This window comes from Hyperolius riggenbachi, chromosome 3 (assembly GCF_040937935.1).
Source record: "Hyperolius riggenbachi isolate aHypRig1 chromosome 3, aHypRig1.pri, whole genome shotgun sequence".
NCBI lineage: Eukaryota > Metazoa > Chordata > Amphibia > Anura > Hyperoliidae > Hyperolius > Hyperolius riggenbachi.
The window spans coordinates 356,882,810-356,909,269 of NC_090648.1; the positions used below are offsets into that span (position 1 = coordinate 356,882,810).

The 26,460-nt window shown below is 41.0% G+C and overlaps 1 protein-coding gene across 1 annotated transcript; it reads right to left on the bottom strand.

The window, feature by feature from the left end:
• LOC137561533 (uncharacterized) lies at window positions 1–25,748 on the bottom strand. The gene is made up of 10 exons (XM_068272841.1): window positions 25,645–25,748; window positions 22,460–22,500; window positions 22,301–22,366; window positions 20,826–20,900; window positions 18,717–18,770; window positions 16,212–16,265; window positions 9,351–9,434; window positions 9,052–9,117; window positions 2,809–3,198; window positions 1–174 (listed from the first exon to the last, which is right to left on the bottom strand). Exons 1-9 carry the CDS (start codon window positions 25,685–25,687, stop codon window positions 2,815–2,817), a joined length of 867 nt encoding a protein of 288 aa, XP_068128942.1. The 5' UTR covers window positions 25,688–25,748; the 3' UTR covers window positions 1–174; window positions 2,809–2,814.
• Window positions 25,749–26,460: the final 712 nt, after the last annotated feature.

The following is a 26,460-nucleotide window of genomic DNA, read 5'->3' on the forward strand; positions in this document are numbered from 1 at the left end:
TTTTATAGGGTTATGCTTTGCATTTATTATGAAGTGGTGTACAGAAGAGAGAAAATTCATGAAAAGGGAGATAAAAATTCCATAGCCAACTAGTAAGGAAACGTAGGAACAGATTGATTGAAACATGGAAGGGGAATGTGGTTTTATTTCTTGAGTCTTGGCAGAGTAAAGGAGCTGAAAAATAAAGCAGAAATAAAAACTAATATATTTCGAGGGAAATTCAACAATATTACTAACAACAATTAATTCATTCTTGCATGCCAAATACAAGGTGACATGTTGCCGGAATGGAGATAAAGCAGCTTCAGTGATCAACGTGCAACTAAACACAAATACAACCTGCTGTCTTTCTTTTACCAAATACTTCAACAAGCAAAGAGAGCAGATCCAGGTCACCTCTGGCAAATTGTGGTAGCAGTAAGAAATAGCACTGAGTGGACCCTGAAGGACACACAGGGCCTGATTCAATTTACTTTTTATTCTACATTTTCTCCTAGGTGATATTTTCACATCATAAATAAAATGCCTTTGAAGCCATAAGCAAGCAAGAAAATACTCTGAATATTTTTGATAGTATTTTTTGCCTACTTGTTGGCACTTTTTCAATTGCAGAGTGCAAAACTCATTTTAAATAGAGGATGAAAAAACTATCTCCTAGGAGAAACATTTAGGAGAAAAGATTAATTGGATCAGTACATTTTTTTCAAAAAGTCGAAACCCTTTCAGGAAACTATTCACACATGTATTAGGCATAAGTAGATACTTATTCCAGAAACTGGAAAAGAACAAAACAAATATTTCTGTTCCAGGGGCATCTGAGTCAGAAGGACCTTTATTGTTAATTTATTAAAAAGGACACTGAATGGTCCATGAGGCCTAGGACCCACTTGCTCTTTGAGAAGTCATAGCAATTTTCGAAAGAGCAAAGTATCGCATTTTGTATAGCGATTTCCAGAAACAAATAGTGATTTTCTTTAAAATTTCACTTTCCAAATATAACTTTTATCTCCTCTCTTTTTACTCATTAACATTTACATCTGTAAAATTACCTTATTACCTTTATAACCTTTAGACCTTATAATTCAATGGACATATGAGAGATACTATCCTTGAAATTATTAGAAGCCTGCTTACAGAAGAACCTTTCTCATCAGTGGTCATCAAAAACCAGATTATAATTTGTTCACATCATTTTGAAAATGTTCTTATGTTTATGTTGAACTTAAATTATTATTACAGCAAAGGTAGTTTCATAAAGTAAACCTAGATATTCTCTCTCTCTCTCTATTTAAATAAATTAGATATACAAATAATCATGATCGATCCAAATGGGAACATATAATACAATTCCACAGGGCGATTATGAGAAAAAAAGATGAAATGCTTTCTTACACTCAGTGTTTCAGTACTGACTTCAACTCTTAAGGATATGTACTATCTTTAATACTGACATCTTTGCATTGTTTATAATTATATATTTGTAAATGTTCAAAATCTTACTTAAAGCGGAATATAACCCTGCATTTCAACTTTGCTCTAAAACATTATTTACAGTATATTATATGCAACCAGCATTTTTTTTTTTTACTAGACCAGCATTGGAAGGGTTACACAGGGCTTTAAAGTTCCTTTAGATTTCTGCAGACACATCCGAAGCTGAAAAGAGATACATTTTGTTTACAGAAATGTATCTAAGTGTTGAATGACTCATCTCTCTGACTGAGAAGGAGCTTGGAGGACTGCCAAAGAGTGTGTAACTGTTTATCAATAGATACATAGAATGTAACAATCTGAACCTCTGCATATCTCTCCACGGAACTTGAAACGTCTGTGTTTAACCCTTCCAATGCTGGTCTAGTAAAAAAAAAATGCTTTTTGCATATAATATGCTGTAAATAATATTTTAGAGCAAAGTTGAAATGCAGGGTTATATTCCGCTTTAAGAATTGCTAAAATCAAAATTTACACTTTGGACCCATTGCCTGATGAATAAAGCTGTGTATAAAGGAAGCACATATCCTTAGGGCTTGGTTCCACTAGGGGCGATTTGAAGCTGTTCTCGCACACAACTTCCGATGGGGATTAATAGGCTGTTTTGCATGCGAGGGAAGCAGTTTTCTGCAACATGCATGGAAAACCCCATAACCATGCATGGCACAGCTAAAGGATTTGGATGCATAGTTGCTTTGGAATGAGTGCCAGAATTTGTTGGCGAGATGCACGCTTGTTTACAGTATGCAGGTTTTGCCCCACTTTCGGGTATCTTCCAGTTATACAGAAACTGACAGTTTGATTGTCCCCTTTTGATAATATTTAAATCGCATGAGGCCACATGTATTAAAGACCATGTAAAATTTGGCAGTTAAATCATTGCCAACTTGCTAAGATTTTCTCAAGGAAACTGCATGTAGCTCTAACTTTCTAAATGTACCCCTTCATTTTCTGCACTGATCAAGGAGAGCTGCTACAGCAGCAGATGAATTTTCTGTAGCATAAATGATTGCGGCATTGAGAGCCATTTCAGCTCACTGTGGTCAGTTTTCATTCATTTTCTGCATATTAGACAGATTCACGAAGACCCTGTAAACACCATAATGCACCATAAAAAGTACACCATCTAATGCAGTGTTTCCCAAACTTGTACTGAAGTGTCATAGTATTTTTATTTTGATGTTTCCTACTACTAAACCTATGTCCCTAAGGAGCCAGGTTAATAAAAGATAGTGCAACAAATCTGAAACTTTCAAGTATGGTAGTATAAATGATCAATTGAGCTATTCAATTAAATCAAGATAAAAAAAATGTTACCTGGACTTAACCAAAAATGCCACCTCTCCTTCCTCCTGTGAGTCCTCCAAGTGCTCCTTTGAGTCCTCCTGTGATTCCTCCAACACTTCCTGCGAGTCCTCCAACTGCTCCTGTGAGTCCTCCAACTGTTCCGCCGAGGCCTCCTGTGAGTCCTCCGACTGCTCCTCCAAGATTACTTGTGAGACCTCCTGTGAGTCCTCCGACTACTCCTCCAAGACCACCTGTGAGACCTCCTGTGAGTCCTCCAACTGCATCTCCGAGACCTCCTACGAGATTTCCAGTGAGTCCTCCAACCAGGCCATCTACAGTCTTACCAACACCACCAACAATAGCTCCAATTATGCCAAAAATATCTTGCACAGCACTGAGTACACCAGTAATAATACCTCCCTGCAAAGAAAAATGTGTGTACTTAATTTAGTACAGCGCATATAACCCTACTCTGATTACAAAAAAATAAATAAATAAAACAATTACTCAATAAACATTGACTACCTTAAGAATACTGGACACAGAAGATAGCATGAGAAATGAGAAAGCAAAAAGGAAAGAGAAAAAGTGATCAAGACTCTCACTGGTCAATGAATGTCTGTTGATACTGGCAGTAGCAGTAGTAGTAGTAGTAGATATCATTCCACTTAACTATGCATATCATTCAGCAATCTGCTATGGAAAAATACTGCATACCCCTGATAATGCACTCATGGCCGGAAGCCCTCTGTGTATGCAAAGTTAACTAAAACTGTAACTGTACAGACACAGAATGCTCCCAGGCATGGGAGCATGATCGGGGGGCAAGGGTGGCTGGTACTGGGCATGCGCAATGGAGTGTGACTGAGCAAAACTGGAGAATTTATCAAATTACCATTGCTGACTGTGGAACAACAGAGCAGCCTGGGAGGACAGCAAGGGAGCCCACAGCTTATAGGGGGCTGGAGGAAGCACCAGGTCAGTATAAATGCGCAGTGGCGGCGCTACACTGGGGCTTACCCAGGCTTCAGCCCCAGCTGTCAACTAGCCAGCCCCCCCTAAAGCCACCCCGCGGGCTGCGGCCGCCGCAAGTCAGTACTCGCGGTTCAGAAGAAGGAAGGAAGAGGGCTGGCCTGGCTGTCAGAAGGAACCCCGCCCCTGCCCGGGTAATTATACAGTCTATCTGTATACAGAGGCAGCACGCACGGGCAAGGGAACGTTCGTGGCTCATTTGTGTCACGTGACGACGTCCGTCATGTGACACGCAGCAGTGTGCAGCGTGTTGCCTGGCCTGGCCTGGCCTGGCCTGCCCGTCCACCCGCCCAGCTTCAGAGGCAGAGCAGAGAGGCTTGCTGCTATTCACTGCGACGGCGCCGGGGACTCATTCCAGCCACCAGACTGTCACTCACTACTAGTGACTCACTCACGGAGACGCAGGAGGACCTCCATTGACAGCTCAGCAGAAGGAGGAGGAATCAAGGTGGGTTACTGTGGGGTGGGCAGCCAAGCCAACTTGAATTATTATTTTTTTATATGTGATGCTGATGTGAGCCTGGGGCCCCCAGCCCACTACCACCAGCCAGACCTGAGCTGCCCCCCCTGGGCCCCCAGCCCACCATCACCAGCCAGGCGCCTCCAGCCCAGCCCACCACCAGGCAGACCTGAGCTCCCCCCCCCCTGGGGCCCTCAGCCCACCACCAGCCAGGCCTGAGCTGCCCCCCCTGGGGTCCATAGCCCACCACCACCAGCCAGGCGCCTCCAGCCCACCACCAGCCAGACCTGAGCTGCCCTCCCTGGGGCCCCCAACCCACCACAAGCCAGACCTGAGCCTGGGGCCTCCATCCCACCATCACCAGCCAGGCGCCTCCAGCTCAGCCCACCACCAGGATGACCTGAGCTGCCCCCCTGGGGCCCCCAGCCCACTACCAGCCAGGCCTGAGCCTGGGGCCTCCAGCCCAGTCCACCACCAGACAGACCTGAGCTGCCCTGGGGCCCCCAACCCACCACTATAAGCCAGACCTGAGCCTGGGGCCTCCAGCCCACCACCAGGCAGACCTGAGCTGCCCTGGGGCCCCCAACCCACCACCATAAGCCAGACCTGAGCCTGAGGCCTCCAGCCCAGTCCACCACCAGGCAGACCTGAGCTGCCCCCCTTGGGCCCCCAGCCCACCACCAGGCAGACCTGAGCTGCCCCCCTGGGGCCCCCAGCCCACCACCAGGCAGACCTGAGCTGCCCCTAGCCCACCACCACCAGCCAGGTCTGAGCCTGGGGCCTCTAGCCAACCACCAGGCAGACCTGAGCTGCCCCCAGCCCACCACCAGCCAGACCTGAGCCTGGGGCCTCCAGCCCAGCCCACCACTGCCTCTTATGTGCATTTACTGGTGAAACGCTGTCTCATTATGTGCATTTACTGGTGAAAGGCTGTCTCTCATTACATGCATTTACTAGGGAAACACTGTCTGTCAGTATGTGCATTAACTGGTGAAACGCTGTCTCTCAATACCTACATTTACTGGTGAAAGGTTGTCTGTCATTACGTGCATTTACTGGTGAAACGCTGTCTCTTATGTGCATTTAGTGGTGAAACGCTGTCTCATTACATGCATTTACTGGTGAAACGTTCTCTCATTATGTGCATTTACTGGGGAAATGCTGTTTGTCATTATGTGCATGAACTGGTGAAAAGTTGTCCCTTATGTGCATTTACTGCGGAAACGCAGTCTGTCATTATGTGCATTAACTGGTGAAAAGCTGTCTCTTATGTGCATTTACTGGGGAAATGCTGTCTGTCATTATGTGCATTAACTGGTGAAAAGCTGTCCCTTATGTGCATTTACTGCGGAAACGCAGTCTGTCATTATGTGAATTAACTGGTGAAAAGCTGTCTCTTATGTGCATTTACTGGGGAAATGCTGTCTGTCATTGTGTGCATGAACTGGTGAAAAGTTGTCCCTTATGTGCATTTACTGCGGAAACGCAGTCTGTCATTATGTGCATTAACTGGTGAAAAGCTGTCCCTTATGTGCATTTACTGCGGAAACGCAGTCTGTCATTATGTGAATTAACTGGTGAAAAGCTGTCTCTTATATTCATTTAATGGGGAAACTGTCTGTCATTACATGCATTAACCGGTGAAAAGCAGGCTCTTATGTGCATTTACTGCAGAAACGCAGTCTGTCATTATGTGCATTAACTGGTGAAAAGCTGATTCTTATGTGCATTTACTGGTGAAAGGCTACCTGTCATTATGTGCGTTTACTTCATTTTTTTTTCCATGTAACTACGTTAGCTGGTACAACTACATTACAGTTAGCCCTGCCCACATGACATCATGACCACGCCCAATTTTTCGCCGCGGCGCGCTTCGCGCGCCGCAAATTCCCCCCCCCAAGCCCGGCCTGCCAGCCCTCGTGCCCCCTTTGAGCCCCCCCAAAAATCTGAAGCTGGAGCCGCCACTGTAAATGCGTCTCTTTATTTAATATCAGGTACATTTTAGGTATCAAGAAGCAAAAGTGCTTATCGTCTGGCTTCAAATTCCAGTTATTATTATTAGTATTATTATTACTATAACACCATCTTCCACAGTGCTGTCCAGAGTATAATTGTCACCAACTGTCCCTCAGATGGGCTCACACAATCTAATTCCTACCATAGTCACATGTCTATGTATGTATCATGTAGTGCCTGTATCGTAGTCAAGGGCCAATTTAGTGGAAGCCAATTAACGTATCTGTATGTTTTTGGGATGTGAAAGGAAACTGGAGTGCCAGAGGAAACCCACACAGACACGGGGAGAACATACAAACTCTTTGCAGATAGTGCCCTGGCTAAGATAAGAACTGGAGATCCAGCACTGCAAGGCAAGAGTGATAACCCCTACGCCGCCATCCTGCCCTGGTACCTCAAGGGTTTTATACATATTTTAAAAACTCTCTTTTTATTCCATTTGCATCATTCAAAGTGAATGAAATGCTAACATGTTTCCAATATCCCCCCTTAATGTTACTACTCTTTGGCTTTTATTCTATTGAGTGAACCTGCATTGCTGGATGTTATGCCATGTATCAACTATGTGTGTTTTTATATGGTTCAGAGATGTTAAAATTGTACTGTGTATGAACTATGAGTGTATTTTTTTTACTACACATTAGTCTCTCTAGTACTCTATACAGCACATCAGAGGAGGACATTGCTATATAAATAATAATATTAGCTTAATCTTGACTGGTGGTTGGTCCAATTTGATTTTTTTTTTATTTTTATAATTCCTGTTTAAAAGCCCCAAATCTTTTCTTTCTCACCTATGATGGTCCTCAAGTTCAGTATTCAGAGGTCCTGTTGTTGCATTCCCAATGAACTGCACTAACTTAACCTTCCTATATCCAGCCCTCTGGAACTTACACCTTTTACCCACAAATTCTAATATGCCAACTCCAAAAGACTGCAGATGAAGAATTTGGATTTATAAAATGTATGGATGTATGTTTGTCTTTAAAATGTATTTTTTTAATTGATTTGTACATTTATTTCACTATTAACCCTTTAAGTAAGCAATACAAGGGATCTGAAGGAGATCTTTTTCTTACTTATCTGGATGGGTATAACTGTCTGGCCAGGTCACCGCCTTATTGAGGGGTTGACCAGATGGAAACATAAGCCCCTCATTCTGTTATAATCACATCTGTTTTGATGGATCCAGATGTGGGGAAAATACTTTTGTTCCTCGATATTCATGGGCATGAGGGTGGGGTGTAGAGGAAGCAGATGTATTGTCCACCTTACAAAGGAACCCCCCAATGTAAGATGCAAGACACGTTGGGGTGAGTGAGTCTTCCTTATTTTTTATTTTAACCACTTCACCACTGAGGGGTTTTACCCCCTGACCACCAGAGCAATTTTCACCTTTCAGCGCTCCTTCCATTCATTCGTCTATAACTTTATCATTACTTATCGCAATGACATGAACTATATCTTGTTTTTTCCGCCACCAATTAGACTTTCTTTAGGTGGGACATTATGCCAAGAATTATTTTATTCTAAAAGTGTATTAATGGGAAAATAGGAAAAAATGTGGGAAAAAATTATTATTTTTCAGTTTTCAGCCATTATAGTTTTTAAATAATGCATGCTACTGTAATTAAAACCCATGAAATGTATTTGCCCTTTTGTCCCGGTTATAAAACCGTTTAAATTATGTCCCTATCACAATGTTTGGCACCAATATTTTATTTGGAAATAAAGGTGCATTTTTTTCAGTTTTGCTCCATCCCTAATTACAAGCCCATAGTTTATAAAATAACAGTGTTGTACCCTCCTGACATAAATATTTAAAAAGTTCAGTCCCTAAGGTAACTATTTATGTATTTTTTTTTTATTGTACATTTTTTATTTATTTTTTTATTACAAAAAAAAAAATGGGAGTGTGGGAGGTAATGAGTTAATTTTTTGTGTAAAAGTAATTTATTTGTATGTGAAAAATGTTTAGGGTGTAGTTTTACTATTTGGCCACAAGATGGCCACAGTAACTTTTTGTTTTAATGCGACCTCCAAGCGTCCTTCCGGACTCTTGGAGGAAGTACTAGGAGGCTGGGTAAGTGTGTGTTTTTTTTCACAATGATCGCGCTGCTCATCGGAGAGCAGCGGATCATTGCGCAGCTTAGATCAACAAACGGGAATGGATTTTCCCATTCATTGATCTCCGGGCGAGCGGCGGGCGGCGTGTTTACGAGCGGCCGGCGGCGTGTTTACGAGCGGGAGCGCGGGCAGCGACGGGAGTGCGCAAAGTACGGATTTCTCCGTCCCTGGGGGTTAAAGGATGGAAAAAGGGACGGGGAAATCCGTATGGGCGGGGGTAAAGTGGTTAATATAAATGAAAAATATTGCAAGAAATTTACTTTTTATTACATTTAATATTTATTTAATATTTATTTGTGGTTGCATTGAGGATTTTTTTTCTTTTCTTTTCTTTTTTTTTTTTTTCTTACTATATCCTGTTATGAAGCAGCAGCATCCATTTTTGGAGGGCTTATCAGTACAAAGTGACAGATAAATAAGGTAATAAATAACGTGGGTTTGGCAATAGCCTCCTATGAGCATGTTCATGCATTTTATAAAATAAATAGTGCCACCAGAACATTATCCCGACATAGGTGGATGTTACTAGGGAACTGGTAATTCAGGTTATACTGTAAGTGTATTGGTGAAAGAACTTTTCTTTCGGTCAGAAAACGGCATTACTGGAATTAGAAATAAAGAAATAATGAATGTTTTACCAAAGCCTCATTCACTTCAAGGAGAACCTTAAAAAGGTCAATACCACAGTCCTTCAGTGGTCCTTTCTGAAGATTGTTAAAAGAAAAAAATAGAATTAAATTAAAAAAGAATAAAAATACATTTAAAAAATGTGAATTTATTTGTTTATTTAGAAATAAATGTAAATCAGTAGCAATGAATACAGTACTGTATTTAAAATACTACTTACACCACTAATAATAAAAACATCAGTTTTTACTTTTAGTTATGGTAATAAATATTATATTTTTTTTTAATGTGTGTGTAATATATTACTTACCAGTACTGCACATATGTACTTAATAAAAGCTTCATGTTTGTTATATCTGGTCAGGTATCTTACGAGTGCATCCTGATCATTGATCTGAAAAATAAAGTAATATCTTTATTAAAATATATAACTTATACTCACAATATTACAGTTTTTTTTTATAAATTGGCAAACTCTATACCTGCATTTAAAGGAGGCTTAGATGCTTTCCTTGCGTTGAAAGACATCCATGGCTACAATTACTAGGTAATTGTGATGATCCGCTCAGCTGGCTGCACAGGCAGACAGCTGTTTGTCCATTCCTCTAGTCTGTGGGCTGCAGGTCTCTGGAACAGAGACCTGTCTTTCCATTGCAAGTTTCTGGTCTGTTCTCTTGCTGGGGAATTTGCATACATTTGTTATGCAAATCCCCTACCTGTCTTCTTTAAAGACTGGCACTATAAGAGCTTTATGTTTCCCAGAAGGCTTTGCTGGTCATTTCCCTTCCATGGTCTGTTCCTGATGGACACTGCTGGAGTGTCAGCCATTGCTATCTAGTATAGTTAATTCCTGGGGGTTGCTTTAGACTCCCCTTCTAGCCCAGTCAGGTTGTATTATCTGTTTGTTCTGTTGCCATTGTCCTGTCCCAACGGTGGTCGACAGGAAATGGTTCTGATCTCTGTTCTTGGAGTATAGCTGGTGCAGCGGTTGCTACCAGCTATCTCTTCTGTTCTGTCTCCTGGGATCGCGCTAGCCACTTTTCGCTAGCGCTGGGGATCCTTCTGTTCTGTCTCCTGGGATCGCGCTAGCTACTTTTCGCTAGCGCTGGGGATCCTTCTGTTCTGTCTTCTGGGATCGCGCTAGCCACTTTTCGCTAGCGCTGGGGATCCTTCTGTTCTGCTACTCTGTACCTGGATCGCGCTAGCCACTTTCCGCTAGTGCTGTGGATCCTATCTCTCGCTTGTCCCTGTTTTCGTGTGTCTGTCTTGTCTGCTACGCTTGCTGGAGGCTCGGTGAGGTAACCGTTAAGCAAGCGCTCGCGTCCTCTGTTTCATGTTTGTCTGTTAATGGTTAGTTAGGCGTGCTTGTCTCTATTGTGCTTATCACGTGGAGACCGCGCATAACCGCGTGCACTGTTGCGAATGAGTGCGGTGTTCGCGGTTAGCTAGCGTTTGTTATTTTCCGTATCTCCTTATTGTATTATTTGCTGTGCCTTTGCTACCCTCGTGCCCTGTTTTGCTCAGTCTTGTGTCTCTGTTGGCAATCGCCATTCTTGCGATTGCATTCCCACTTCGTTTCCGCCGTTGTGTGTTCACCGTCGCTGGGTGGCGACTAGTTTTGTGGACACACATTGGTTCTGTCCCTTTGCTCTGTTTCTTGTGGGCTATCCGGCCCTGCCTGATCGTACCTTGTCCTGGATCTGTACAATTCCCGTCTGACATCTGTGGCTGTGCAGCGACTGTGTTCGCCTGCACTCCACAGCGCCATCTGCCGGAGGGAATTGCCCTCTGCGGGTGCATAGCACCTATCCTGGGTGTCCTCAAATATACGCTTGTGGAGGAAATCCGCCGCGTCAGCGCATGTCTGGTGCGCTGACCGCGAATACGATTCCACAATCGTTACAGTAATGCCTATTGATGTTGATCCAGGGATTTTATCTGATTGCCATCTGGAGTCGGGAAGGAATTTTTCCCTTTTGGGGCTAATTGGACCATGCCTTGTAAGGGTTTTTTCGCCTTCCTCTGGATCAACAGGGATATGTGAGGGAGCAGGCTGGAGTTGTACTTTGTACTGGTTGAACTCGATGGACGTATGTCTTTTTTTCAACCAAAATAACTATGTAGCTATGTAACTATGTAAAATTCATTTATGCACCCAAGAGGCAATTCTTTATTTTTGGTTCATATATTTACTTTTTGGCATAGTGCATGTGGACGAATATTTAAAAGGGAATGTGTAATAAGTGATCTATGCATATACTGTAAGTGAACCTATTTGAACACCACCCCACAACTAAAAAGCTGATTGCAGGTTTTTTTGATATATCTGCATGCACTCAAGAGCCACTTCTTTATTTGTGGTTTATCTACTGAGTACATCCATTTACTTATTTTTATAATTTAAAATGGAAGTGTACGGATATTGAAGTGTGCTTTAAATAAGTTACAATGAGGTGACTAAAGCCTCATACACACACACCTGACTGAAGCCGGTGGAGGCGGCCAATAACAACTACCTCAGCCCACAGTCAGGCGTGTGTACAGATTCCCTGACCCACGACTGCGCTCTGCAAGTGATACGATCAGTGGATAAATTTGGCCAAGCAGCGGCCAACTGGCCAGCTTCTTTGTGAGTGGCATCACATACACATCCCTCTGTTGTCCCTTTACACTCCCCCGCCCCAGTTACACAGTTGACATGCGTCTGTACAGGCCGGCCTAGCAGTTTCCCCCAAAGGATGTCTGTCGCAAAAATCTTAAAACTTAAAATACATGTAAAGATATACAAATAAGAAGAACATTTCTTCCAGAGTAAAATGAGCCATTAAATTACTTTTCTCCTATGTTGCTGCCACTTACAGTAAGTAGTAGTAGTAGTAAGTAGTCCAAAACCTGTTGGTAATGTCAGATTTCAACTACCTACTGTAAGCGACAACAACATAGGAGAGATGTAATTTATGGCTCATTTTAATCTGGAAGAAATGTACTTATTTGTATGTGTTTTAAATGTTAAGATTTTCTCGACATTCCTCTAGATAGGATAAGGGGAACCTTATAAAAATAAACACAGAGTCGCCAGGAGCCCAGATGGTGTAATATGTTTACAATTGGTGCAAAACTAATTCATTTGGTTGTTGTACTCACAAAGATGGGTTGCAAGCCTGGGCAACCATCCAAACACTTTTGGGGTAATACTTTCTACATACGGGCATGGGTAATCTTGTACATCGGCCGCACTCTAGGGAACAATGGAACCAAAATCCCAACAGCTTGGGGAGGTCACCCCTCAGCAGGAAGGGTGTACTGCACAACAATGAATGAGAGGCCGCAAAAAGATAAATAACTTGAAATAGAAAAAATATTGTGGTGGCTTACCTCAATGATGACACCAGTATGGTACATTGAGGAGCTCGATGTCTAGCTTATTTTCACACCTGGCTCTTATTGTCCACCTGCTGGAGTGAGACATTTGGGCTCACAAAATAATTTTTTGCCTTGTGCTATTAAACTTTTTTACCTGTACCATAGTGGTATTGCCATTGAGGTAAGCCACCTCATTTTTTTTCCTACTTTAAGTGTTTTATCTTTTTGAGTGCCTCTTATCTCTTAAAGGAAACCTTAACTGAGTGGGATATGGATGTTTCCTTTTAAACAATATAATTTGCTTGGCAGTCCTGCTGTTCTCTTTGGCTGCAGCAGTGGCTGAATCACATACCTAAAACAAGCATGCAGCTAAACCAATCTGACTTCAGTCAGAGCACCTGATCTGCATGGTTATTGATATTGAGGGGCTGTGGCTAAAAGTATTAGAGACACAGGATCAATAGGAGAGTCAGGCAACTGGTATTATTTTAAAAGGAAAAATGAATATCCTTCTCAGTTTAGGTTCCCTTTAATGCCAGGCATACACGGCTAGATTATGCCCCGGAATCGAACCAGCGAGCCGATGAGTCCCCGCTCGTCCCCGCGGCCGCCCAGATCGATTCCCGCTCGTCCCCGCGGGCACTTCTTATCTCCTGGGGAATCGATCCGCGTGGTGATCGGAACTGTCGGAAATTATCAATTGAGCCATCAGTGGCTCGATTGCTAAAAAAAACGAGCCGTGTATGCCCGGCATAAGAGGTGAGTTAATGCCACCTACTTCCCATAGAGTTTCACAGAGACTCAATGGTGAACTAGATTCACATCTCCTGAAAACAGTATCACATTTGCAAACAAAAGATATGTAGGTCTTTAAAGTGAACCTCCGGACTAAAAATCTACTCAGCAGAAGTAAAAAGGCTTGGTGTTTCTTTATCAGTTTCACAGCATCAGAACTTTGTTTTTCTTACCAAAGCATCATTTTTTGCTGCATTTTTATCTAAGCCCCACCCATCAAAGAAAAAAAGCCCGGCCTTTTTTTCCCTGATGCTGTGCAGGGCATGATGGGATTTCCTATGTTGTTGTTCACGTTGCCTAGCAACTGGGAGAGGTGCTCAGGACACAGGACAGTTGGAACTGTGTATCATGCTCCCTGTCACCTCCTTTCAATCAAAAAGATGTCTGCCATCATGAAATCAAACATTTGCCTGTTCTTTTAAAACAGTGTGGGTAAGAGATTATATTACCTATCTATTTTAATTAACATAACTAATGTAACTTAATGACAGTATGTTGGAGTTCCTCTTTAAGGTTCTTATCCTTAGCTTTTGTTTGCAAAAGTGTTCTGGCACAGTCAAAGGCATAATGATAAAATGACAAGGGCCATGACTCATGGACCTTTCTAAAGGGTCTTTATTGCAATGCTAAGTAGAAGGGTGTCCAAAACATTGATTTGATTTGCTCCTATGTTTTCAAGCATGTGAAGTGAAAAGCAATTAATATGTATAAATAAAGTAAAATTAACCAAACATTCAAGATGGGCATGGTGTCCAAACATCCTCACCCAACTGTACGCATATTTTTATTTAGGTATGGTAAAGTGCACTTTACCACTTTAACCACTAGAAGCAGATGTGGTTAGACATGTTCTCTAGAGATGTTGCCAACATAGAATTTTCTGTTCGTGAACTTCTGAAACCTGTTTGCGAACAGGCAAATCTGGCGAACCGCCATACACTTCAATGGGCAGACAAATTTTAAAACCTGCAAAGACTGTTTCTGGCCACAAAAGTGCTGAAAAAAGTTTACACAAAGTCAGGTTTTAATCCCTAAAGGGCACGAATCACATTATGCACAGCTCTGGGTGTCAGTGGGCTGTGGAGTGTCACAAACCGAGAAATGCAATAGTACTATCAGAATACAGTAAAATAATAATGTACTGGAGTGGTTCTGTTTGTGTAACCTAATGAGGCAACAGCAGTAGTGTGCACACAGCTCTGGGTGTCAGTGGGCTGTGGAGTGTCACACACAAAAAAAACACAGGAGACCGATGTGCTAGCCATCAAAAGGGCTTTTTGGAGTGCTTTTGCAGCAAGTGAGGAGCAAGAACACAGGGCTAGCTAATGCTTTTCCTACCTATCTGCAGCAAGTCTGACCCTGCTCTCACTAACAGTCAGCAGCCAGCAGAGAATTGATCCAATATGGCCACCGAAACTGCTTTTTGACAGGGGGGTGGGGAGTCCAGGAAGGGGTGCTAGCTGATTCGTTGCCATTTATCTGCTGACTGTGAGGTAAGGGGTCACAGTTTATCTCAAGGATAATGTATATGGGGCGAATCAAACACGCCAAATGTGAACAGCTGATGTTCGCAAAATACTGCTCACTGGCGAACTGTTTGGGCCATCTCTCATGTTCTCTAACTAAAACTACATTTTTAAATGGTTTATGGGCCTTGATGAAAATAAATAGTAGTCATGGCTGGCTTGCAATCCAGTTTCTGGCAATAACTAATCCAGAGACCCTGGGTGCAATCCCAAATTTAAGAAAGGACCTGCTTTTAGGAGCAACTGTCTGGCATCATTCTCTTTTTCTTCTTTTTGAGTTGAGGATTATTTGTGAGTTATTTTTAAACACCAGCTTACAAAATGGTCTTCTTATCATAATGTAATCACATGTTTTGATTTCTTTTTTTACTAAATGTGGGTTTAAGAAAAATACCACTTTTTCTGAAAACAATGTCCATATTTTCTGTTGAACAGCCTTTAAATAAGCCCCTCTATGTCACTAATAGGGATGCTCATTCGGAGTTGAAAAATTTCAGAATTTCCAATCGGAAATCCGAAATTTCCGATCGGAAATCGGAACATGAAACTCGGAAATCGGATTTATGCTGCAATTCAGTAATTTTAGCCCAGTCACAGAACTCAAAATCAATGGACCAATCACAGAATTCAGAAACAACTCGGAAGTATTTGGCCAATCAGAGACTGCAAAAAATGACAAAAAAACACAACTCGGAAATCGGGAATCTGAACTCTGAAATCTGAATTCTGTAGAAATACTGCATTACCACAACTCGGTAATTTTAGTCCAATCACAGAACTCAAAAGCATTGGACCAATCAGAAAATGCAGAGTCAACTTGGAAGTATTTGGCCAATCTGAGAATGCAAAAAATGAACAAAAAAAAACCACTACTCGGAAATCTGAACTCGGAAATCAGAAACCGATCGGAAATCTGTGGAATTGGTAATCAGCACTGGCGGAAATAGGAGTTTCTGCAGAATCGGAAATCGTCATTTCCAGCCATCCGTAGTCACTAAGAAGATTGCTAAGCAATTGCAAGAATAACAGTTCTAGTAAGTCAAAGTATTCACATGTGAATTTTCAGATGTGTGACTGGTAAGCGGTTCGGGCACAGGCCAGATTACCTTGCATCATCCGAAAGGTGGCCACTAATGGTCCAATTTCTAGCGAAAAATCGTTCGAGCGATCAGAAATTCTGATCAGATTGGTTGAAAATAATCTCAGTTGATGGGCACAATCTATTATGAACGATTATGAAAAAAAATTGGCTGATGGGTTTTTTGTCAAACCAAAATGTGGATTTTCTTAATGGGTTGTGATAGATAGGTAGCAAAGATTGTTGATGGTGTAGCAAACAATTTTTCTTCCGATCAGAATTTCCGATCGCTCAAATGATTTTTCGCTAGAAATTGGATCATTAGTGGCCACCTTAAGTATGACAACAAGATCTGCTCTACGTGCTTCTTACGCAGTGCAGCATGTAACACAAAATCTTAACATCTCACCTCAATAAATGTAACCACAATTTCGAAATCAATTTCAATCTTAACATCGGTTTTCTGAAAGAAAAAACATGCTAAATTATAAAGATTATTATGCATAATATGACACTGAGACATGCCTCACAACTTTTCAAGATAGGAAAGAGGGACACATTTAGGACCCACTCATCACACACCTAGACAGAATTCAAAGGCAAAATACATTGTTTTCTCATTCAAACCACTCTCACCTTTTATATAATTATTACTTTTCCAAGTTCATATTAATATTTACAAATGGAAAATATATACATTTAAAATATGAGAGTAAAGCTTAGAGTCACTTAAAAATATTGATGAAAAAACTACATATAGTTAGATATCTCTGTACCTCTGTCTAGAAAGAGGAAGAAAGAGAGACAGAGGGATTTGGCTGACTCCAAAAATGGAAAATCAGAGTTATGCTAAGGTTATGTGTATATTCACACATTGTATAGACACACATATAAGTTGTTCACACCTGGCTGCCTATATATATATAGCACGCAATGTCCTTTGCTTTATTTGACAATAATTAGGCTTCTGTGTTTATAACAAATTTCTCCTTTTGGGTATAGCTGGGAAATCACTTTAAGTACACTAAAGACAAAATAATCTGATGAGATAATGGGGTTGATTCACGAAACAGCGGTAACAATACCATGCACGCACAGTGCATGGCAATATTACCGCTACTTCTGCATGTAAGAACCGGGAGATACACGGTACACCAGAAGCGACCATTACTATGTCAAAACACGCATTACTATAGTAGCGGTTGTGCTACTAGAGTACCGAGGGGTCATGCTATTGGCGTATCTTGCGGAACTTACGCATGGGAAACAGTAATATTGCTATGCGATGTGCGTACAAGGTAATATTTCCGCTGTTTCATGAATCAATCTCCAATGAGTTGTATGTGTCGTATGGATAATTAATAGAACATTGGAAGCAAAAAAAGAGTCTCATATTTTAATTTTCATTTGTATAGCTTTATTTATAACATGCATCAGACTGTTACAAGCTTTGAAGCAAAAGACTTTTTGAACTTTCCAACAGTAAAACCTTACCACAAGCTGTCTCTCACTGTTTCTTGGCTGTTTAAGCTCTTCAGAAAATGAGACTGACTTTGACTAATTTAGTTGACAAGTTCAGAGAAGTGCTTTTTTATAGATAACAACTCAACTCAACTTTTAACTCTTCCTGTACTGGAAAGCAGAAAGAGACTTCACATAATTTCTTAGTCAGTCAAGTATCATATGTGTATATGTTTATCTCATCATGTCACATTACAGTTCAGATTTATTTTAAGGGCATAATTATAAATGATTTAACTAGTAAAATGTGTGCAAAATTGGCACTACCCAATTTTGAACATTTTTTTTTTTAAAACGTGCTTATGGCCACTTGTGCTTCTTTGCGCAGGAATCTAGCAAGCAGTGCAGAAGTTTGTAGATATTTGGTACTGATCCTGTTCATCTGTGTACTCCACCTGCATCTGTGTCAGCCATAGTGAGCATGTAGAGCCACAGGCGTTTACAAGGCTATGTCTGTGTCCCTGGGCATGCACACTGCAGCCACACTGTATGTAAGGGATAATTAGGAAAGGAAGGTGGCAGAGATATGTAAGATAGGGTGATTGGAAATATTTGACTAGTCATAGATGTTAAGCTCATTACAGTAACTCAAATGTTTGGATATTTCATATTTGCTAAATAAAGTCCATAAAAAGGAGTGCTTGGTGGCCTTAATTGTCTTTCTGGGGACACTTTTGTGTCATCCATAGTACTCACACACGGGGCTCCTGTCCTCATTCTGGTGCCAAATAGCCTCTTTTAGAGACAGCATATTAAAAAAGGTGTTCCCATATTGAGTTTGCTTTAAATTACATCAACACCAACATTTTGATTAACTAAATACAAAGTTGATAATCAGCATGGAACAGATATAGTTATAACCATAGGATCTCAAATCAGTTAAAATACTGTGAGACTGAACATGAAAAATAACTTGATTTTATTATCAAATGCGATTTCCAGGAATATGTATCTAGCATATATTCTGTGGGTGCTGGCATTTTAGGAGGATTGGTGCTAGGGGATAGGGTAGGGCAAGGTTACCGTTAATAGGGCGAGGAGCATAAGGTTTGGTGTTTAGGAAGGGGTCTGCATTGGGAAAGGGGGTTAGTTGCCAGAAAGGACATTTTGCATCAGGTAAAGGGTTTGGGGTGGGGGGATTAAGGTTAGGAACTAGATGAGATCTGTTTAGGGATCGCCAATCAATGGGAACCAGCCCCAGAGAACGTGACACATTAACCATTACAAAAGTACTAGTAGACTATTGGTAACATACATTACTGATATTCCAACTAATCAGCCTCACCTGGGGTCCAAATTAACATGCACCTCTTGAGGTAGTTTGAATAAATATTTAAAAATCAAGTTTTACATCAAGTTCTTTCATTTTACTGTTAAATTAGAACTGTCTTACCTGCCTCAGAAGCTCTCTTGCTGAAGAAAGTCCCATGTCGTGAATAGTCAGTCTCTGTAAAATAAGTAAAGAAAAACTTTAATAGCTGCAAAGGAAACAGAGTTAAGTGTAAATATTAATTTCTTTCAAGTTAATAATTTAGTTTTTTTACAGGACACTTAGGAAACACTTTTATGAAATGTACTTCTATAAAAGATGAGGGTGAGGGATACTTTTGAGGGGTTTTAAGGGATATAATGAGATTGAATTTGATAAGAGGATCAGGGAAATATTCTTCTCACCAGGGTACCAGAAAATATAAGCAGAGAAACGAGGGATGTGTGCTACCCTTTGAACAAAAAAAAAGGAACCCAGCTTGTATGCTTTCTGAAACATCTTTGAAAACTTTGTGCCGACTGCGGGCCGCATTCCTTAAATTCCTCCCCCTCCCTGAGATGCGAGCAGGCAGAAACAGGGGAGTGTAAAAACTCACCGGATCACCAAATCCAGTGTCACATCTCTATGGCACATGACACGATGTCAGGAGGACGTGTCAGCGTATTACACGCTGGCAGCCACTGGCACATCTCAGCCTCATGTCATGTGATGCCCTGTTGCTATCGCCATTCTGTCACCACTAAATTCAGCTGCCTGCTGAGCTCCAATCAGGAGCCAATTTCATTGACTCCCAACCCTGTGATCACTGTGAGCCAATCACAGAGATCATAAAAAAGGCTCTGGTCCCTAACCTCTTCCGGACCTCGATGATTGAAATCTTCACCATTTTGATACTGTTATTCCTGCCAGGACATAGATTTAAATCATCCTGCCGCATGCTACCACCGATTGCGTCGCTCTCTCTCCACCACAAATCACTTGTCCTGCTGTCGGTATGACAGCAGAGCTGTGTGAGCTGGTCAGGAGCAGATTTCACTGGCTCCTGAACCTGTCATCACTGTAAGCCAATCACATTGGCTTACATTGATGGACAGCGTCAAGAGCCAATAAAAGCAGCTCCTGACCTGCTCACACAGCTCTGTCATCAAAGGCAGCAATGGTAGAGAGAGGAGTCTCCGTGGATGAGTAGCCTGACCAGCGGGTAAGTGCGGGGCGATTTGTTGGGAGATGCCATTCTTTGGTACCAGCAGTCTCTGGTCCTTAAGGCTAGGTTCACAAGGTTCACAGTGGTCAGTTGCATATCTCACGTGTTATAATGACTGTAAACTGCAAAGGAGACTGGCCATAGACTTTAATACAAAGCCAGCATGCAGTGAGTTAGAATAACATAAACAGTTACAATGTAGTACTGTGAACAGGCCCATAGGATTGTATGGGCAGTGAGTTGACATACGGACTTATCCTGCAACTGAGCACTGTGAACAGGGCCTGAGGGGCCAGAGACAGCTAGTATGGAAGTGATTAAGGGGCAGGAGCCTGTGGGTCTGGAAAAGGTTAAAATAAACATTATGGAAAACAGAGAAAGCTTAACAAGGCTCTATGATTTCCCATGTCTACTCATATTTTTTTCCAACTGTATCCTACCTGTTGAAAGCAGGGCTTGGAATGGGTTTTTGTTGCACTCTCTAATAATATTGTTCATGAGTACCAGAACTCAGGGAGAACCTTGTGGTCAATTTGATTGCCAGATTTAAAAGGTTGTAATTGTATCACATTCCCAATTTACCATTTGGCAAGCAGTCTATCACCTGATCAGACTGATAGCATGCTTCTTGATGAGTTACAGAAGACAAAAACAACACTGCTCTTCATATTACAGTTCCTCACATTCTTAATAAGCGCGACAGAGCTGGATCATCCACCAGGCAACCTAGGCAGATGTTTGGGGCCTAGTGGGTGTCAAGGGGCCCACCTGCCACCTCCTCTGACCTCTCTTCCCTTCAGCTTATCAAAAGGTCCACAAGGGAGCCTCAAATCTACTACCTTGCCTTGGGCCCCATCACATCTCAATCCATCTCTGGTGCCTCATATTACATTTAGAAATCAGTGATGTATGATTAACCATATCATTTTTCTTACTATATACTATATTCCTTCAACAATGTTTTTATATTACCATTGGGTTTGTGCTTTGACATGTATTTCAGTAACAGAGAATGGTACATAGCTTACCAGAATGAAACAAGCATCTTCTACCATGGCTCTCATCCTACATTGCATTTCCTGTTCACTACAACGATTGCAGTTCTAAGGAGTAAACGTTTTTCAATTCATTATATGATGGCTATGGAAAGATTATACTTGCAGAGACAATTACAAACATGCAAAGAATAAGTAATGAATTAGCTCTACATTTTTATGCATCTCATGAAATATCTCTCAACTGTTTTAACTCGCAATTGACCTGTTTTATCTCCTGAATTATCTACCCTTATCCATTTTTTTTAAGAATGATCTCTCTTTATAGCTGATAGAAAAAGTAAAGCCTTGTACATACACTAGATAGTACTTGGCCAGTGGAGCTGGTCGGAGCTGCATCTGCCAAGAATTCTGTATGTTTGCTGCATCTCCAACTCTCCCTGATGCATCACAGGCTGAAGTGCCAAGGGTATTGCTGTCCTTCTAACCCCTCATGCTCCATTGTGTGTTGCATTGTTGTCCCTCTGCCCCCTCCATAGCAACAGTAAAAAAAAAAAGAAGGAACCCAACCAAACAAGCACCGGTGTTAAACTGCCTTTTGTAATGTTGATGCAGTGTGTTCTAAACCATTGCCTTTTCACATCTTGGTTGTCAAATATTTGATTATTAACTGGTGCTTATTTAGTGTGGTTCCTTCCTTTTTTCACTAGATAGCCTTAATTTACCCAACTAATATCAGGTTAACCCTCTAGCTATACAGAGTGTACAGCAAGCTCATGGAGAACCAGAATTCCTAGGAGTATGTAAGGGGCTTAACCACCTTAGCGGTAATCCCGAGTCAGGTTCGGGATGCAAATCCACAGTTCAGGGCGGTAATCCTGTGCCTGAGCAGAGTGAGAGTTCATAAACGCGCTAACCCCCTTAACCATACCTGTCGGTGCAGGATCAGGTAAGCCAGGCCAATCCACAAGTAGGAGCACGAAAGGATCCGCAAACCAGACGAGGTTGTTGAAAAAAGCTGGTTTTCTTTATTGGAAACTGCACATTTCAAAGTGCAATAAAACCACAGGATCAACTAGTGCCTGTGCCTGAGTGAGTTATATGCAGGAGCTGCTGCATATCTCTCTGAGGTATGTTTTGTTTTCCTTGTTTTTAGGGTCTAAAAGGTTGTGGAAAAATGGCACGACTTTTGGACTCTACAATCTGAAAATAATCATAATGCCAGGGAGGTTAAAATGACCAAAAAGCCCTCTTACTAAAATTCTATGCATAACAAAAATGTTCCTTCTTAAACAATGATAATTGCAAATTCCGTCTGTTTTAAGAAGGAGCATTTCAGTTTTCCCTTTAGCTATGTGCATGTTCTTGTTCCTCCATAGCAAAAGAACAGCTTCTAGGCTAGCAGCATGTTTGTACAGAACTGATCTCCCAATTGTTGTGTCCGAATGTAAGCTGTTTACACCATACATTCTATTTTCTACTGGAAAAAAACACTATTTTCTATATACCTTCACACTGTTATGTTTGCTCATGAGCAAAGACACCATTCGCCCTGCAGAAAAGGCTTCATGCTCCTGTAATGCAATAGGGACATTATGTATTATCTATTTAAATAAAGTAAAGATTAGTTTAGTATCTAAATAAAATAAGGGATACTAAACTCTTACCTGCATTGATGGTTTTGCAACAGAAAATGCATTTGACAAAACTACAAAAAAAAAAAAAAAAGGTTAAAGAACATGTTTTAGTGATCAGGATTTAGAGTGTTGCTTTATTTACTATTCAAAGTAGCAGCATCACAATATAAGTATTGAGAAAAACACTCTTAAGTGTCTAACAGTAGGTGAAGCAATCACAGTTGCAGCAATAGGGGGTCAATGAACAAGTGGGACAAATTCCCCCCTTATCTGTTTACTGTTTTTTTTTCTCTTAAAGCACAACTGTCCTGGGGAAGGAAAGCACAGAAGCACGTTTATGCTAGATCCACATACCTCTGTGCGCTGTCCATTCCGCCCTCATTCTCCCCTGTTGCCCTAATAATTCCTTCATTTTTTTATTTTAATTTTTGACTAAAGTCTACATTTTTCAGACAGGAAGAGGCAGGCTTGAAGGGTCCAGGGATGTTCCCTCCTATCACCCTCCCATTCCTCCCTCCCCCCCCCCCCATTTCACACCCCTTAAGAGGAGGGATTAGAGAATGATAAGAGGGAGCTTCCTTGTCTTGAGTTGTTTTTTTTTTTTAAGGAGTGATTATGGGGACTAAGGAATGTGGATCCAGCATGATTATACCCCCATGTGCTTATCTTAGGTAGTTTTTACTTCAGGCATATTTAAGTCTATTAAGTATTTCTGGATACAGGAAATTACATCATTTGCTGATCAAAAACCCAGTAGAGGTATTGCCATCAGAGTATTTAAGAGACATACTGACTGTCTCACACAGTTAACCTTCATGCTTTGTAGGTAGAAGGCCAAACGTTCTGAAACCCCACAGAAAAACTGCCCACTGGTGCAGGATCAGGTCAGCCAGGCCATAAGCAACAACAGATGAAAAAGGATCCGCAGACTCAGTGGGACAGTAAAAGCTGGTATTCTTTATTTGACAAGCCACGTAAAATGACACAAAAACAGCCACAGGAAGGACTAACGCGTATCGGGCTCAAAGTTCGCCCTTAATCATAGTCATATTATTCCTGAAAGGGGTGGGAACTTTATAGCCGGGAGGGGGGGAGGGAGACAAAAAAACTCCACACCCACCCCACCAGCAAGGAACACATCCCTCTTAAAGATACAGATACATCTCATAATTGACATAATTAAGTAACAATAATATGTATACAAAAGATGTAGCAAAATATTCTAAAATCACCTATTTATTAAAAAAGTATGCAAAAGTATACACATAGAGAAAAGAGGGGAAAATACATATTGCTTGGCAAAAGCGAAAAAATGATACAATTTAGAAATCGTATATGAGGTTTATGTCCCAACGGGTATTTAAACACGCTGGGAAATGAGTACCCATACGATGGATCCAGAAGGCCTCTCCCTTGTATTTAAAAGAGGTCATATTCCCATTATGACAGTTCTCGAAGTGTTTAGATATTGCAGACTTTTGAAAAGTTTTCTAGTTGGCCCCACAGTAGTGTTCACCTATTCTTGCCCAAAGATTACGGGTGGTGCACCCCACATACTGAATGCGACAACTGGTACAAGAAATCACATAAATTGTATATTTGGTGTCACAATTAATGTACTGTGCAATGAGAAATGACCTATTAGCTGAATAGGAAAAGATGGATGTACCTTTTTGATGGCACCTACAATAATGACAAGTGGAAAAACCACAGGGGTAAGAGCCCACTGTGTTAAGCCATGTTGGGGTGCGTTTGGAGGCGGCGGATACAAAGAGGCTATGAGACAGTCTGGACCCCAATGTAGGTGCCTTGCGGGCCGAAAAACGGCAACCTTTATCTAGGACCAACTTGAGCTTTGAGTCTTAATGTAAAACCGGAAGACATTTTTTTAATAGTATTAACAATACTTGTATATTCCAGACTGTATTCTGTTACAAAGGTAACAGCTCCTGTCCCAGTTCGATCACGTCGTCTCCTCCCACCCATCAAAAGCTCGCCCCTAGATTTTTTTAGCCATTTTAATTTGGCTAGTTATTAACCTTCAAGCTTTGCTTCTGATAGATGGTAGGACAAGTAGGACAAGTCTATAAATTTACATTATAGGTACTATGTGTTGTTTGTAATTACTGTATCCAGTCATACTACTTACCTAAGTGGGCCTTGAGCTGGAGATCCCATCATAACATTTTGCTATGTCTCCCCTGTGATTTGTAGTAAAGCTTTGTATATATCATAGTGGTCCAATAAAGTGGCCCTGTAGTTACAATGTTATGGAAGGTACTATATTTACTTTCTATTTTCTTTCTAGACCAGTTGTCTGGTTGTCCTGCCAATCTTTTAACTTCAGTAACAAGCTTGCACCTAGGGTGATCAAAGTTTAATCAGAGAGACTGATCTGGATACATGTTCTCTGTCAGTGACTTAGAACATTGTGCATAAAAAGGTTATTCCAGGACTAAATACCTATTAAAATACACAGGGAAGTGCAGAGGTAATAGTCATTGTCGTAACAATGTTGGGCCTCGGTAAAAGTTTATTGAGCAAATGCACCAGAAAGAATCCCAGAGAAGTGTTGCTCTTTGGATACCTGTTAGATAAAGGATTTGCCACAATTTTGATCATTTGGATCAGTTTGGGCTGATGTGAACATTAAAGATATTCCAGGAAGATTCAAGGGCTTCTCAGAAGACCCAGTCCCAGGGCATTAAATCAGCAGTTAGAGAGATGTTGATATGTATGGGGACTTAATTGCTATCAACCATGTAATTTGGCCCCTTAGAATTTAATGCATGTGCAATAGAAAAAAAAATTGAATTTTGGCTGCAATGTTGCTAACTTTTTGCTAAGCAACAAATAGTCAGATTTGCTACAAAATTAAGTTTGCAAATTTCACCTGCTCATCCATAATATATTTAAGGTAACAGAGATATAGTATATACTTCAACTAAATAAGCATTATCACTTGCTCTTACCAAATTAGAGCACCCAAACATTAGGGGTAGGTAGTCTAGTGTGATGTACAATAAACAAGAAATTCATACAATGATATGTATTTATATAGCAATTTGTACACAGATATTAAAAGCTCAGAAATAATTACAGTAAAGCATAACATTAAAAGGAATGGGAATTAACCTTGCAGTTTCCTAAGACTGTTTTAAACTGTTGAAAAATAAAAGGCATTTGAAAGAATAAACACCACTGATTTATCTTACCAAGGCCAGTGCCCAGGACAAGGAGCGCTAGTGTGATCTTCATTGCTGAGATTATTGGTTACAGGGTTTCTTGAAGAAATACCTTACCAAATATCTAAAGTTCCTATTTTCTCGACACACCTTTTATACTCTTACAGTGTTCACTAAGAGCTTATCCTACTTTTGTTACCACCACTTGGCATAGGGTACTATGTGACATTATCAAACCTCTTTATTTGTTCCTAAAGTCTGAAATGTGTAACTTTAGATTTTGCTGTCATCACTACCAGAAAAGACGCTTCCTGCAGACTGTTTGCGTTTGCTATGGATGACTTATAGGATTTGAAATCCCTTCATGTTTTATTTAATCATTAAAGTAAACTTCGATTGATAGAAATCTGGACCATTCAGTTGCTAACATTTGAGAAGATGATTAATAATTCTTATCCTACGGTTTAAAACTAAAGTCGGATAAGGAAAGCGATCCGCCATATTGAAAAGTAATTACAGAAGCAATCATTAAAGAAAATGAAACTTTTGTTTTAAAAGCAAATTCCACATTTCTTAAAGGAATCATCAGGTAAAGTACGCCATGTACAACGTGGGCTTGAATGACTGTGGTGCTTAACGCAGGCGCAGTAAGGATGACCTCGAGGTCGTCCTCTGCACTGTGGGGGGACAACATTGAATATTTAGAATACAATATAGCACCCAGAGCATTAAGAAATAAAAAGAATGTGATTTTCTAGAGGCTGACCTACTTGAATTGTGGAGGAAAGTAGCAAATCTATGCACTTGGATGAAGATTGTGATCATGCAGCACAATCGGAATCTCAA

Coding starts and splice junctions, on each gene's coding strand:
- LOC137561533 (XM_068272841.1), bottom strand. CDS start 25,687: ATGAAGATCACACTAGCGCTCCTTGTCCTGGGCACTGGCCTTG. Junction 9,118..9,350: donor AGTACATATGTGCAGTACTG/GTAAGTAATATA, acceptor AACAATCTTCAG/AAAGGACCACTGAAGGACTG. Junction 3,199..9,051: donor TTGAAGTGAATGAGGCTTTG/GTAAAACATTCA, acceptor TTTTCTTTGCAG/GGAGGTATTATTACTGGTGT.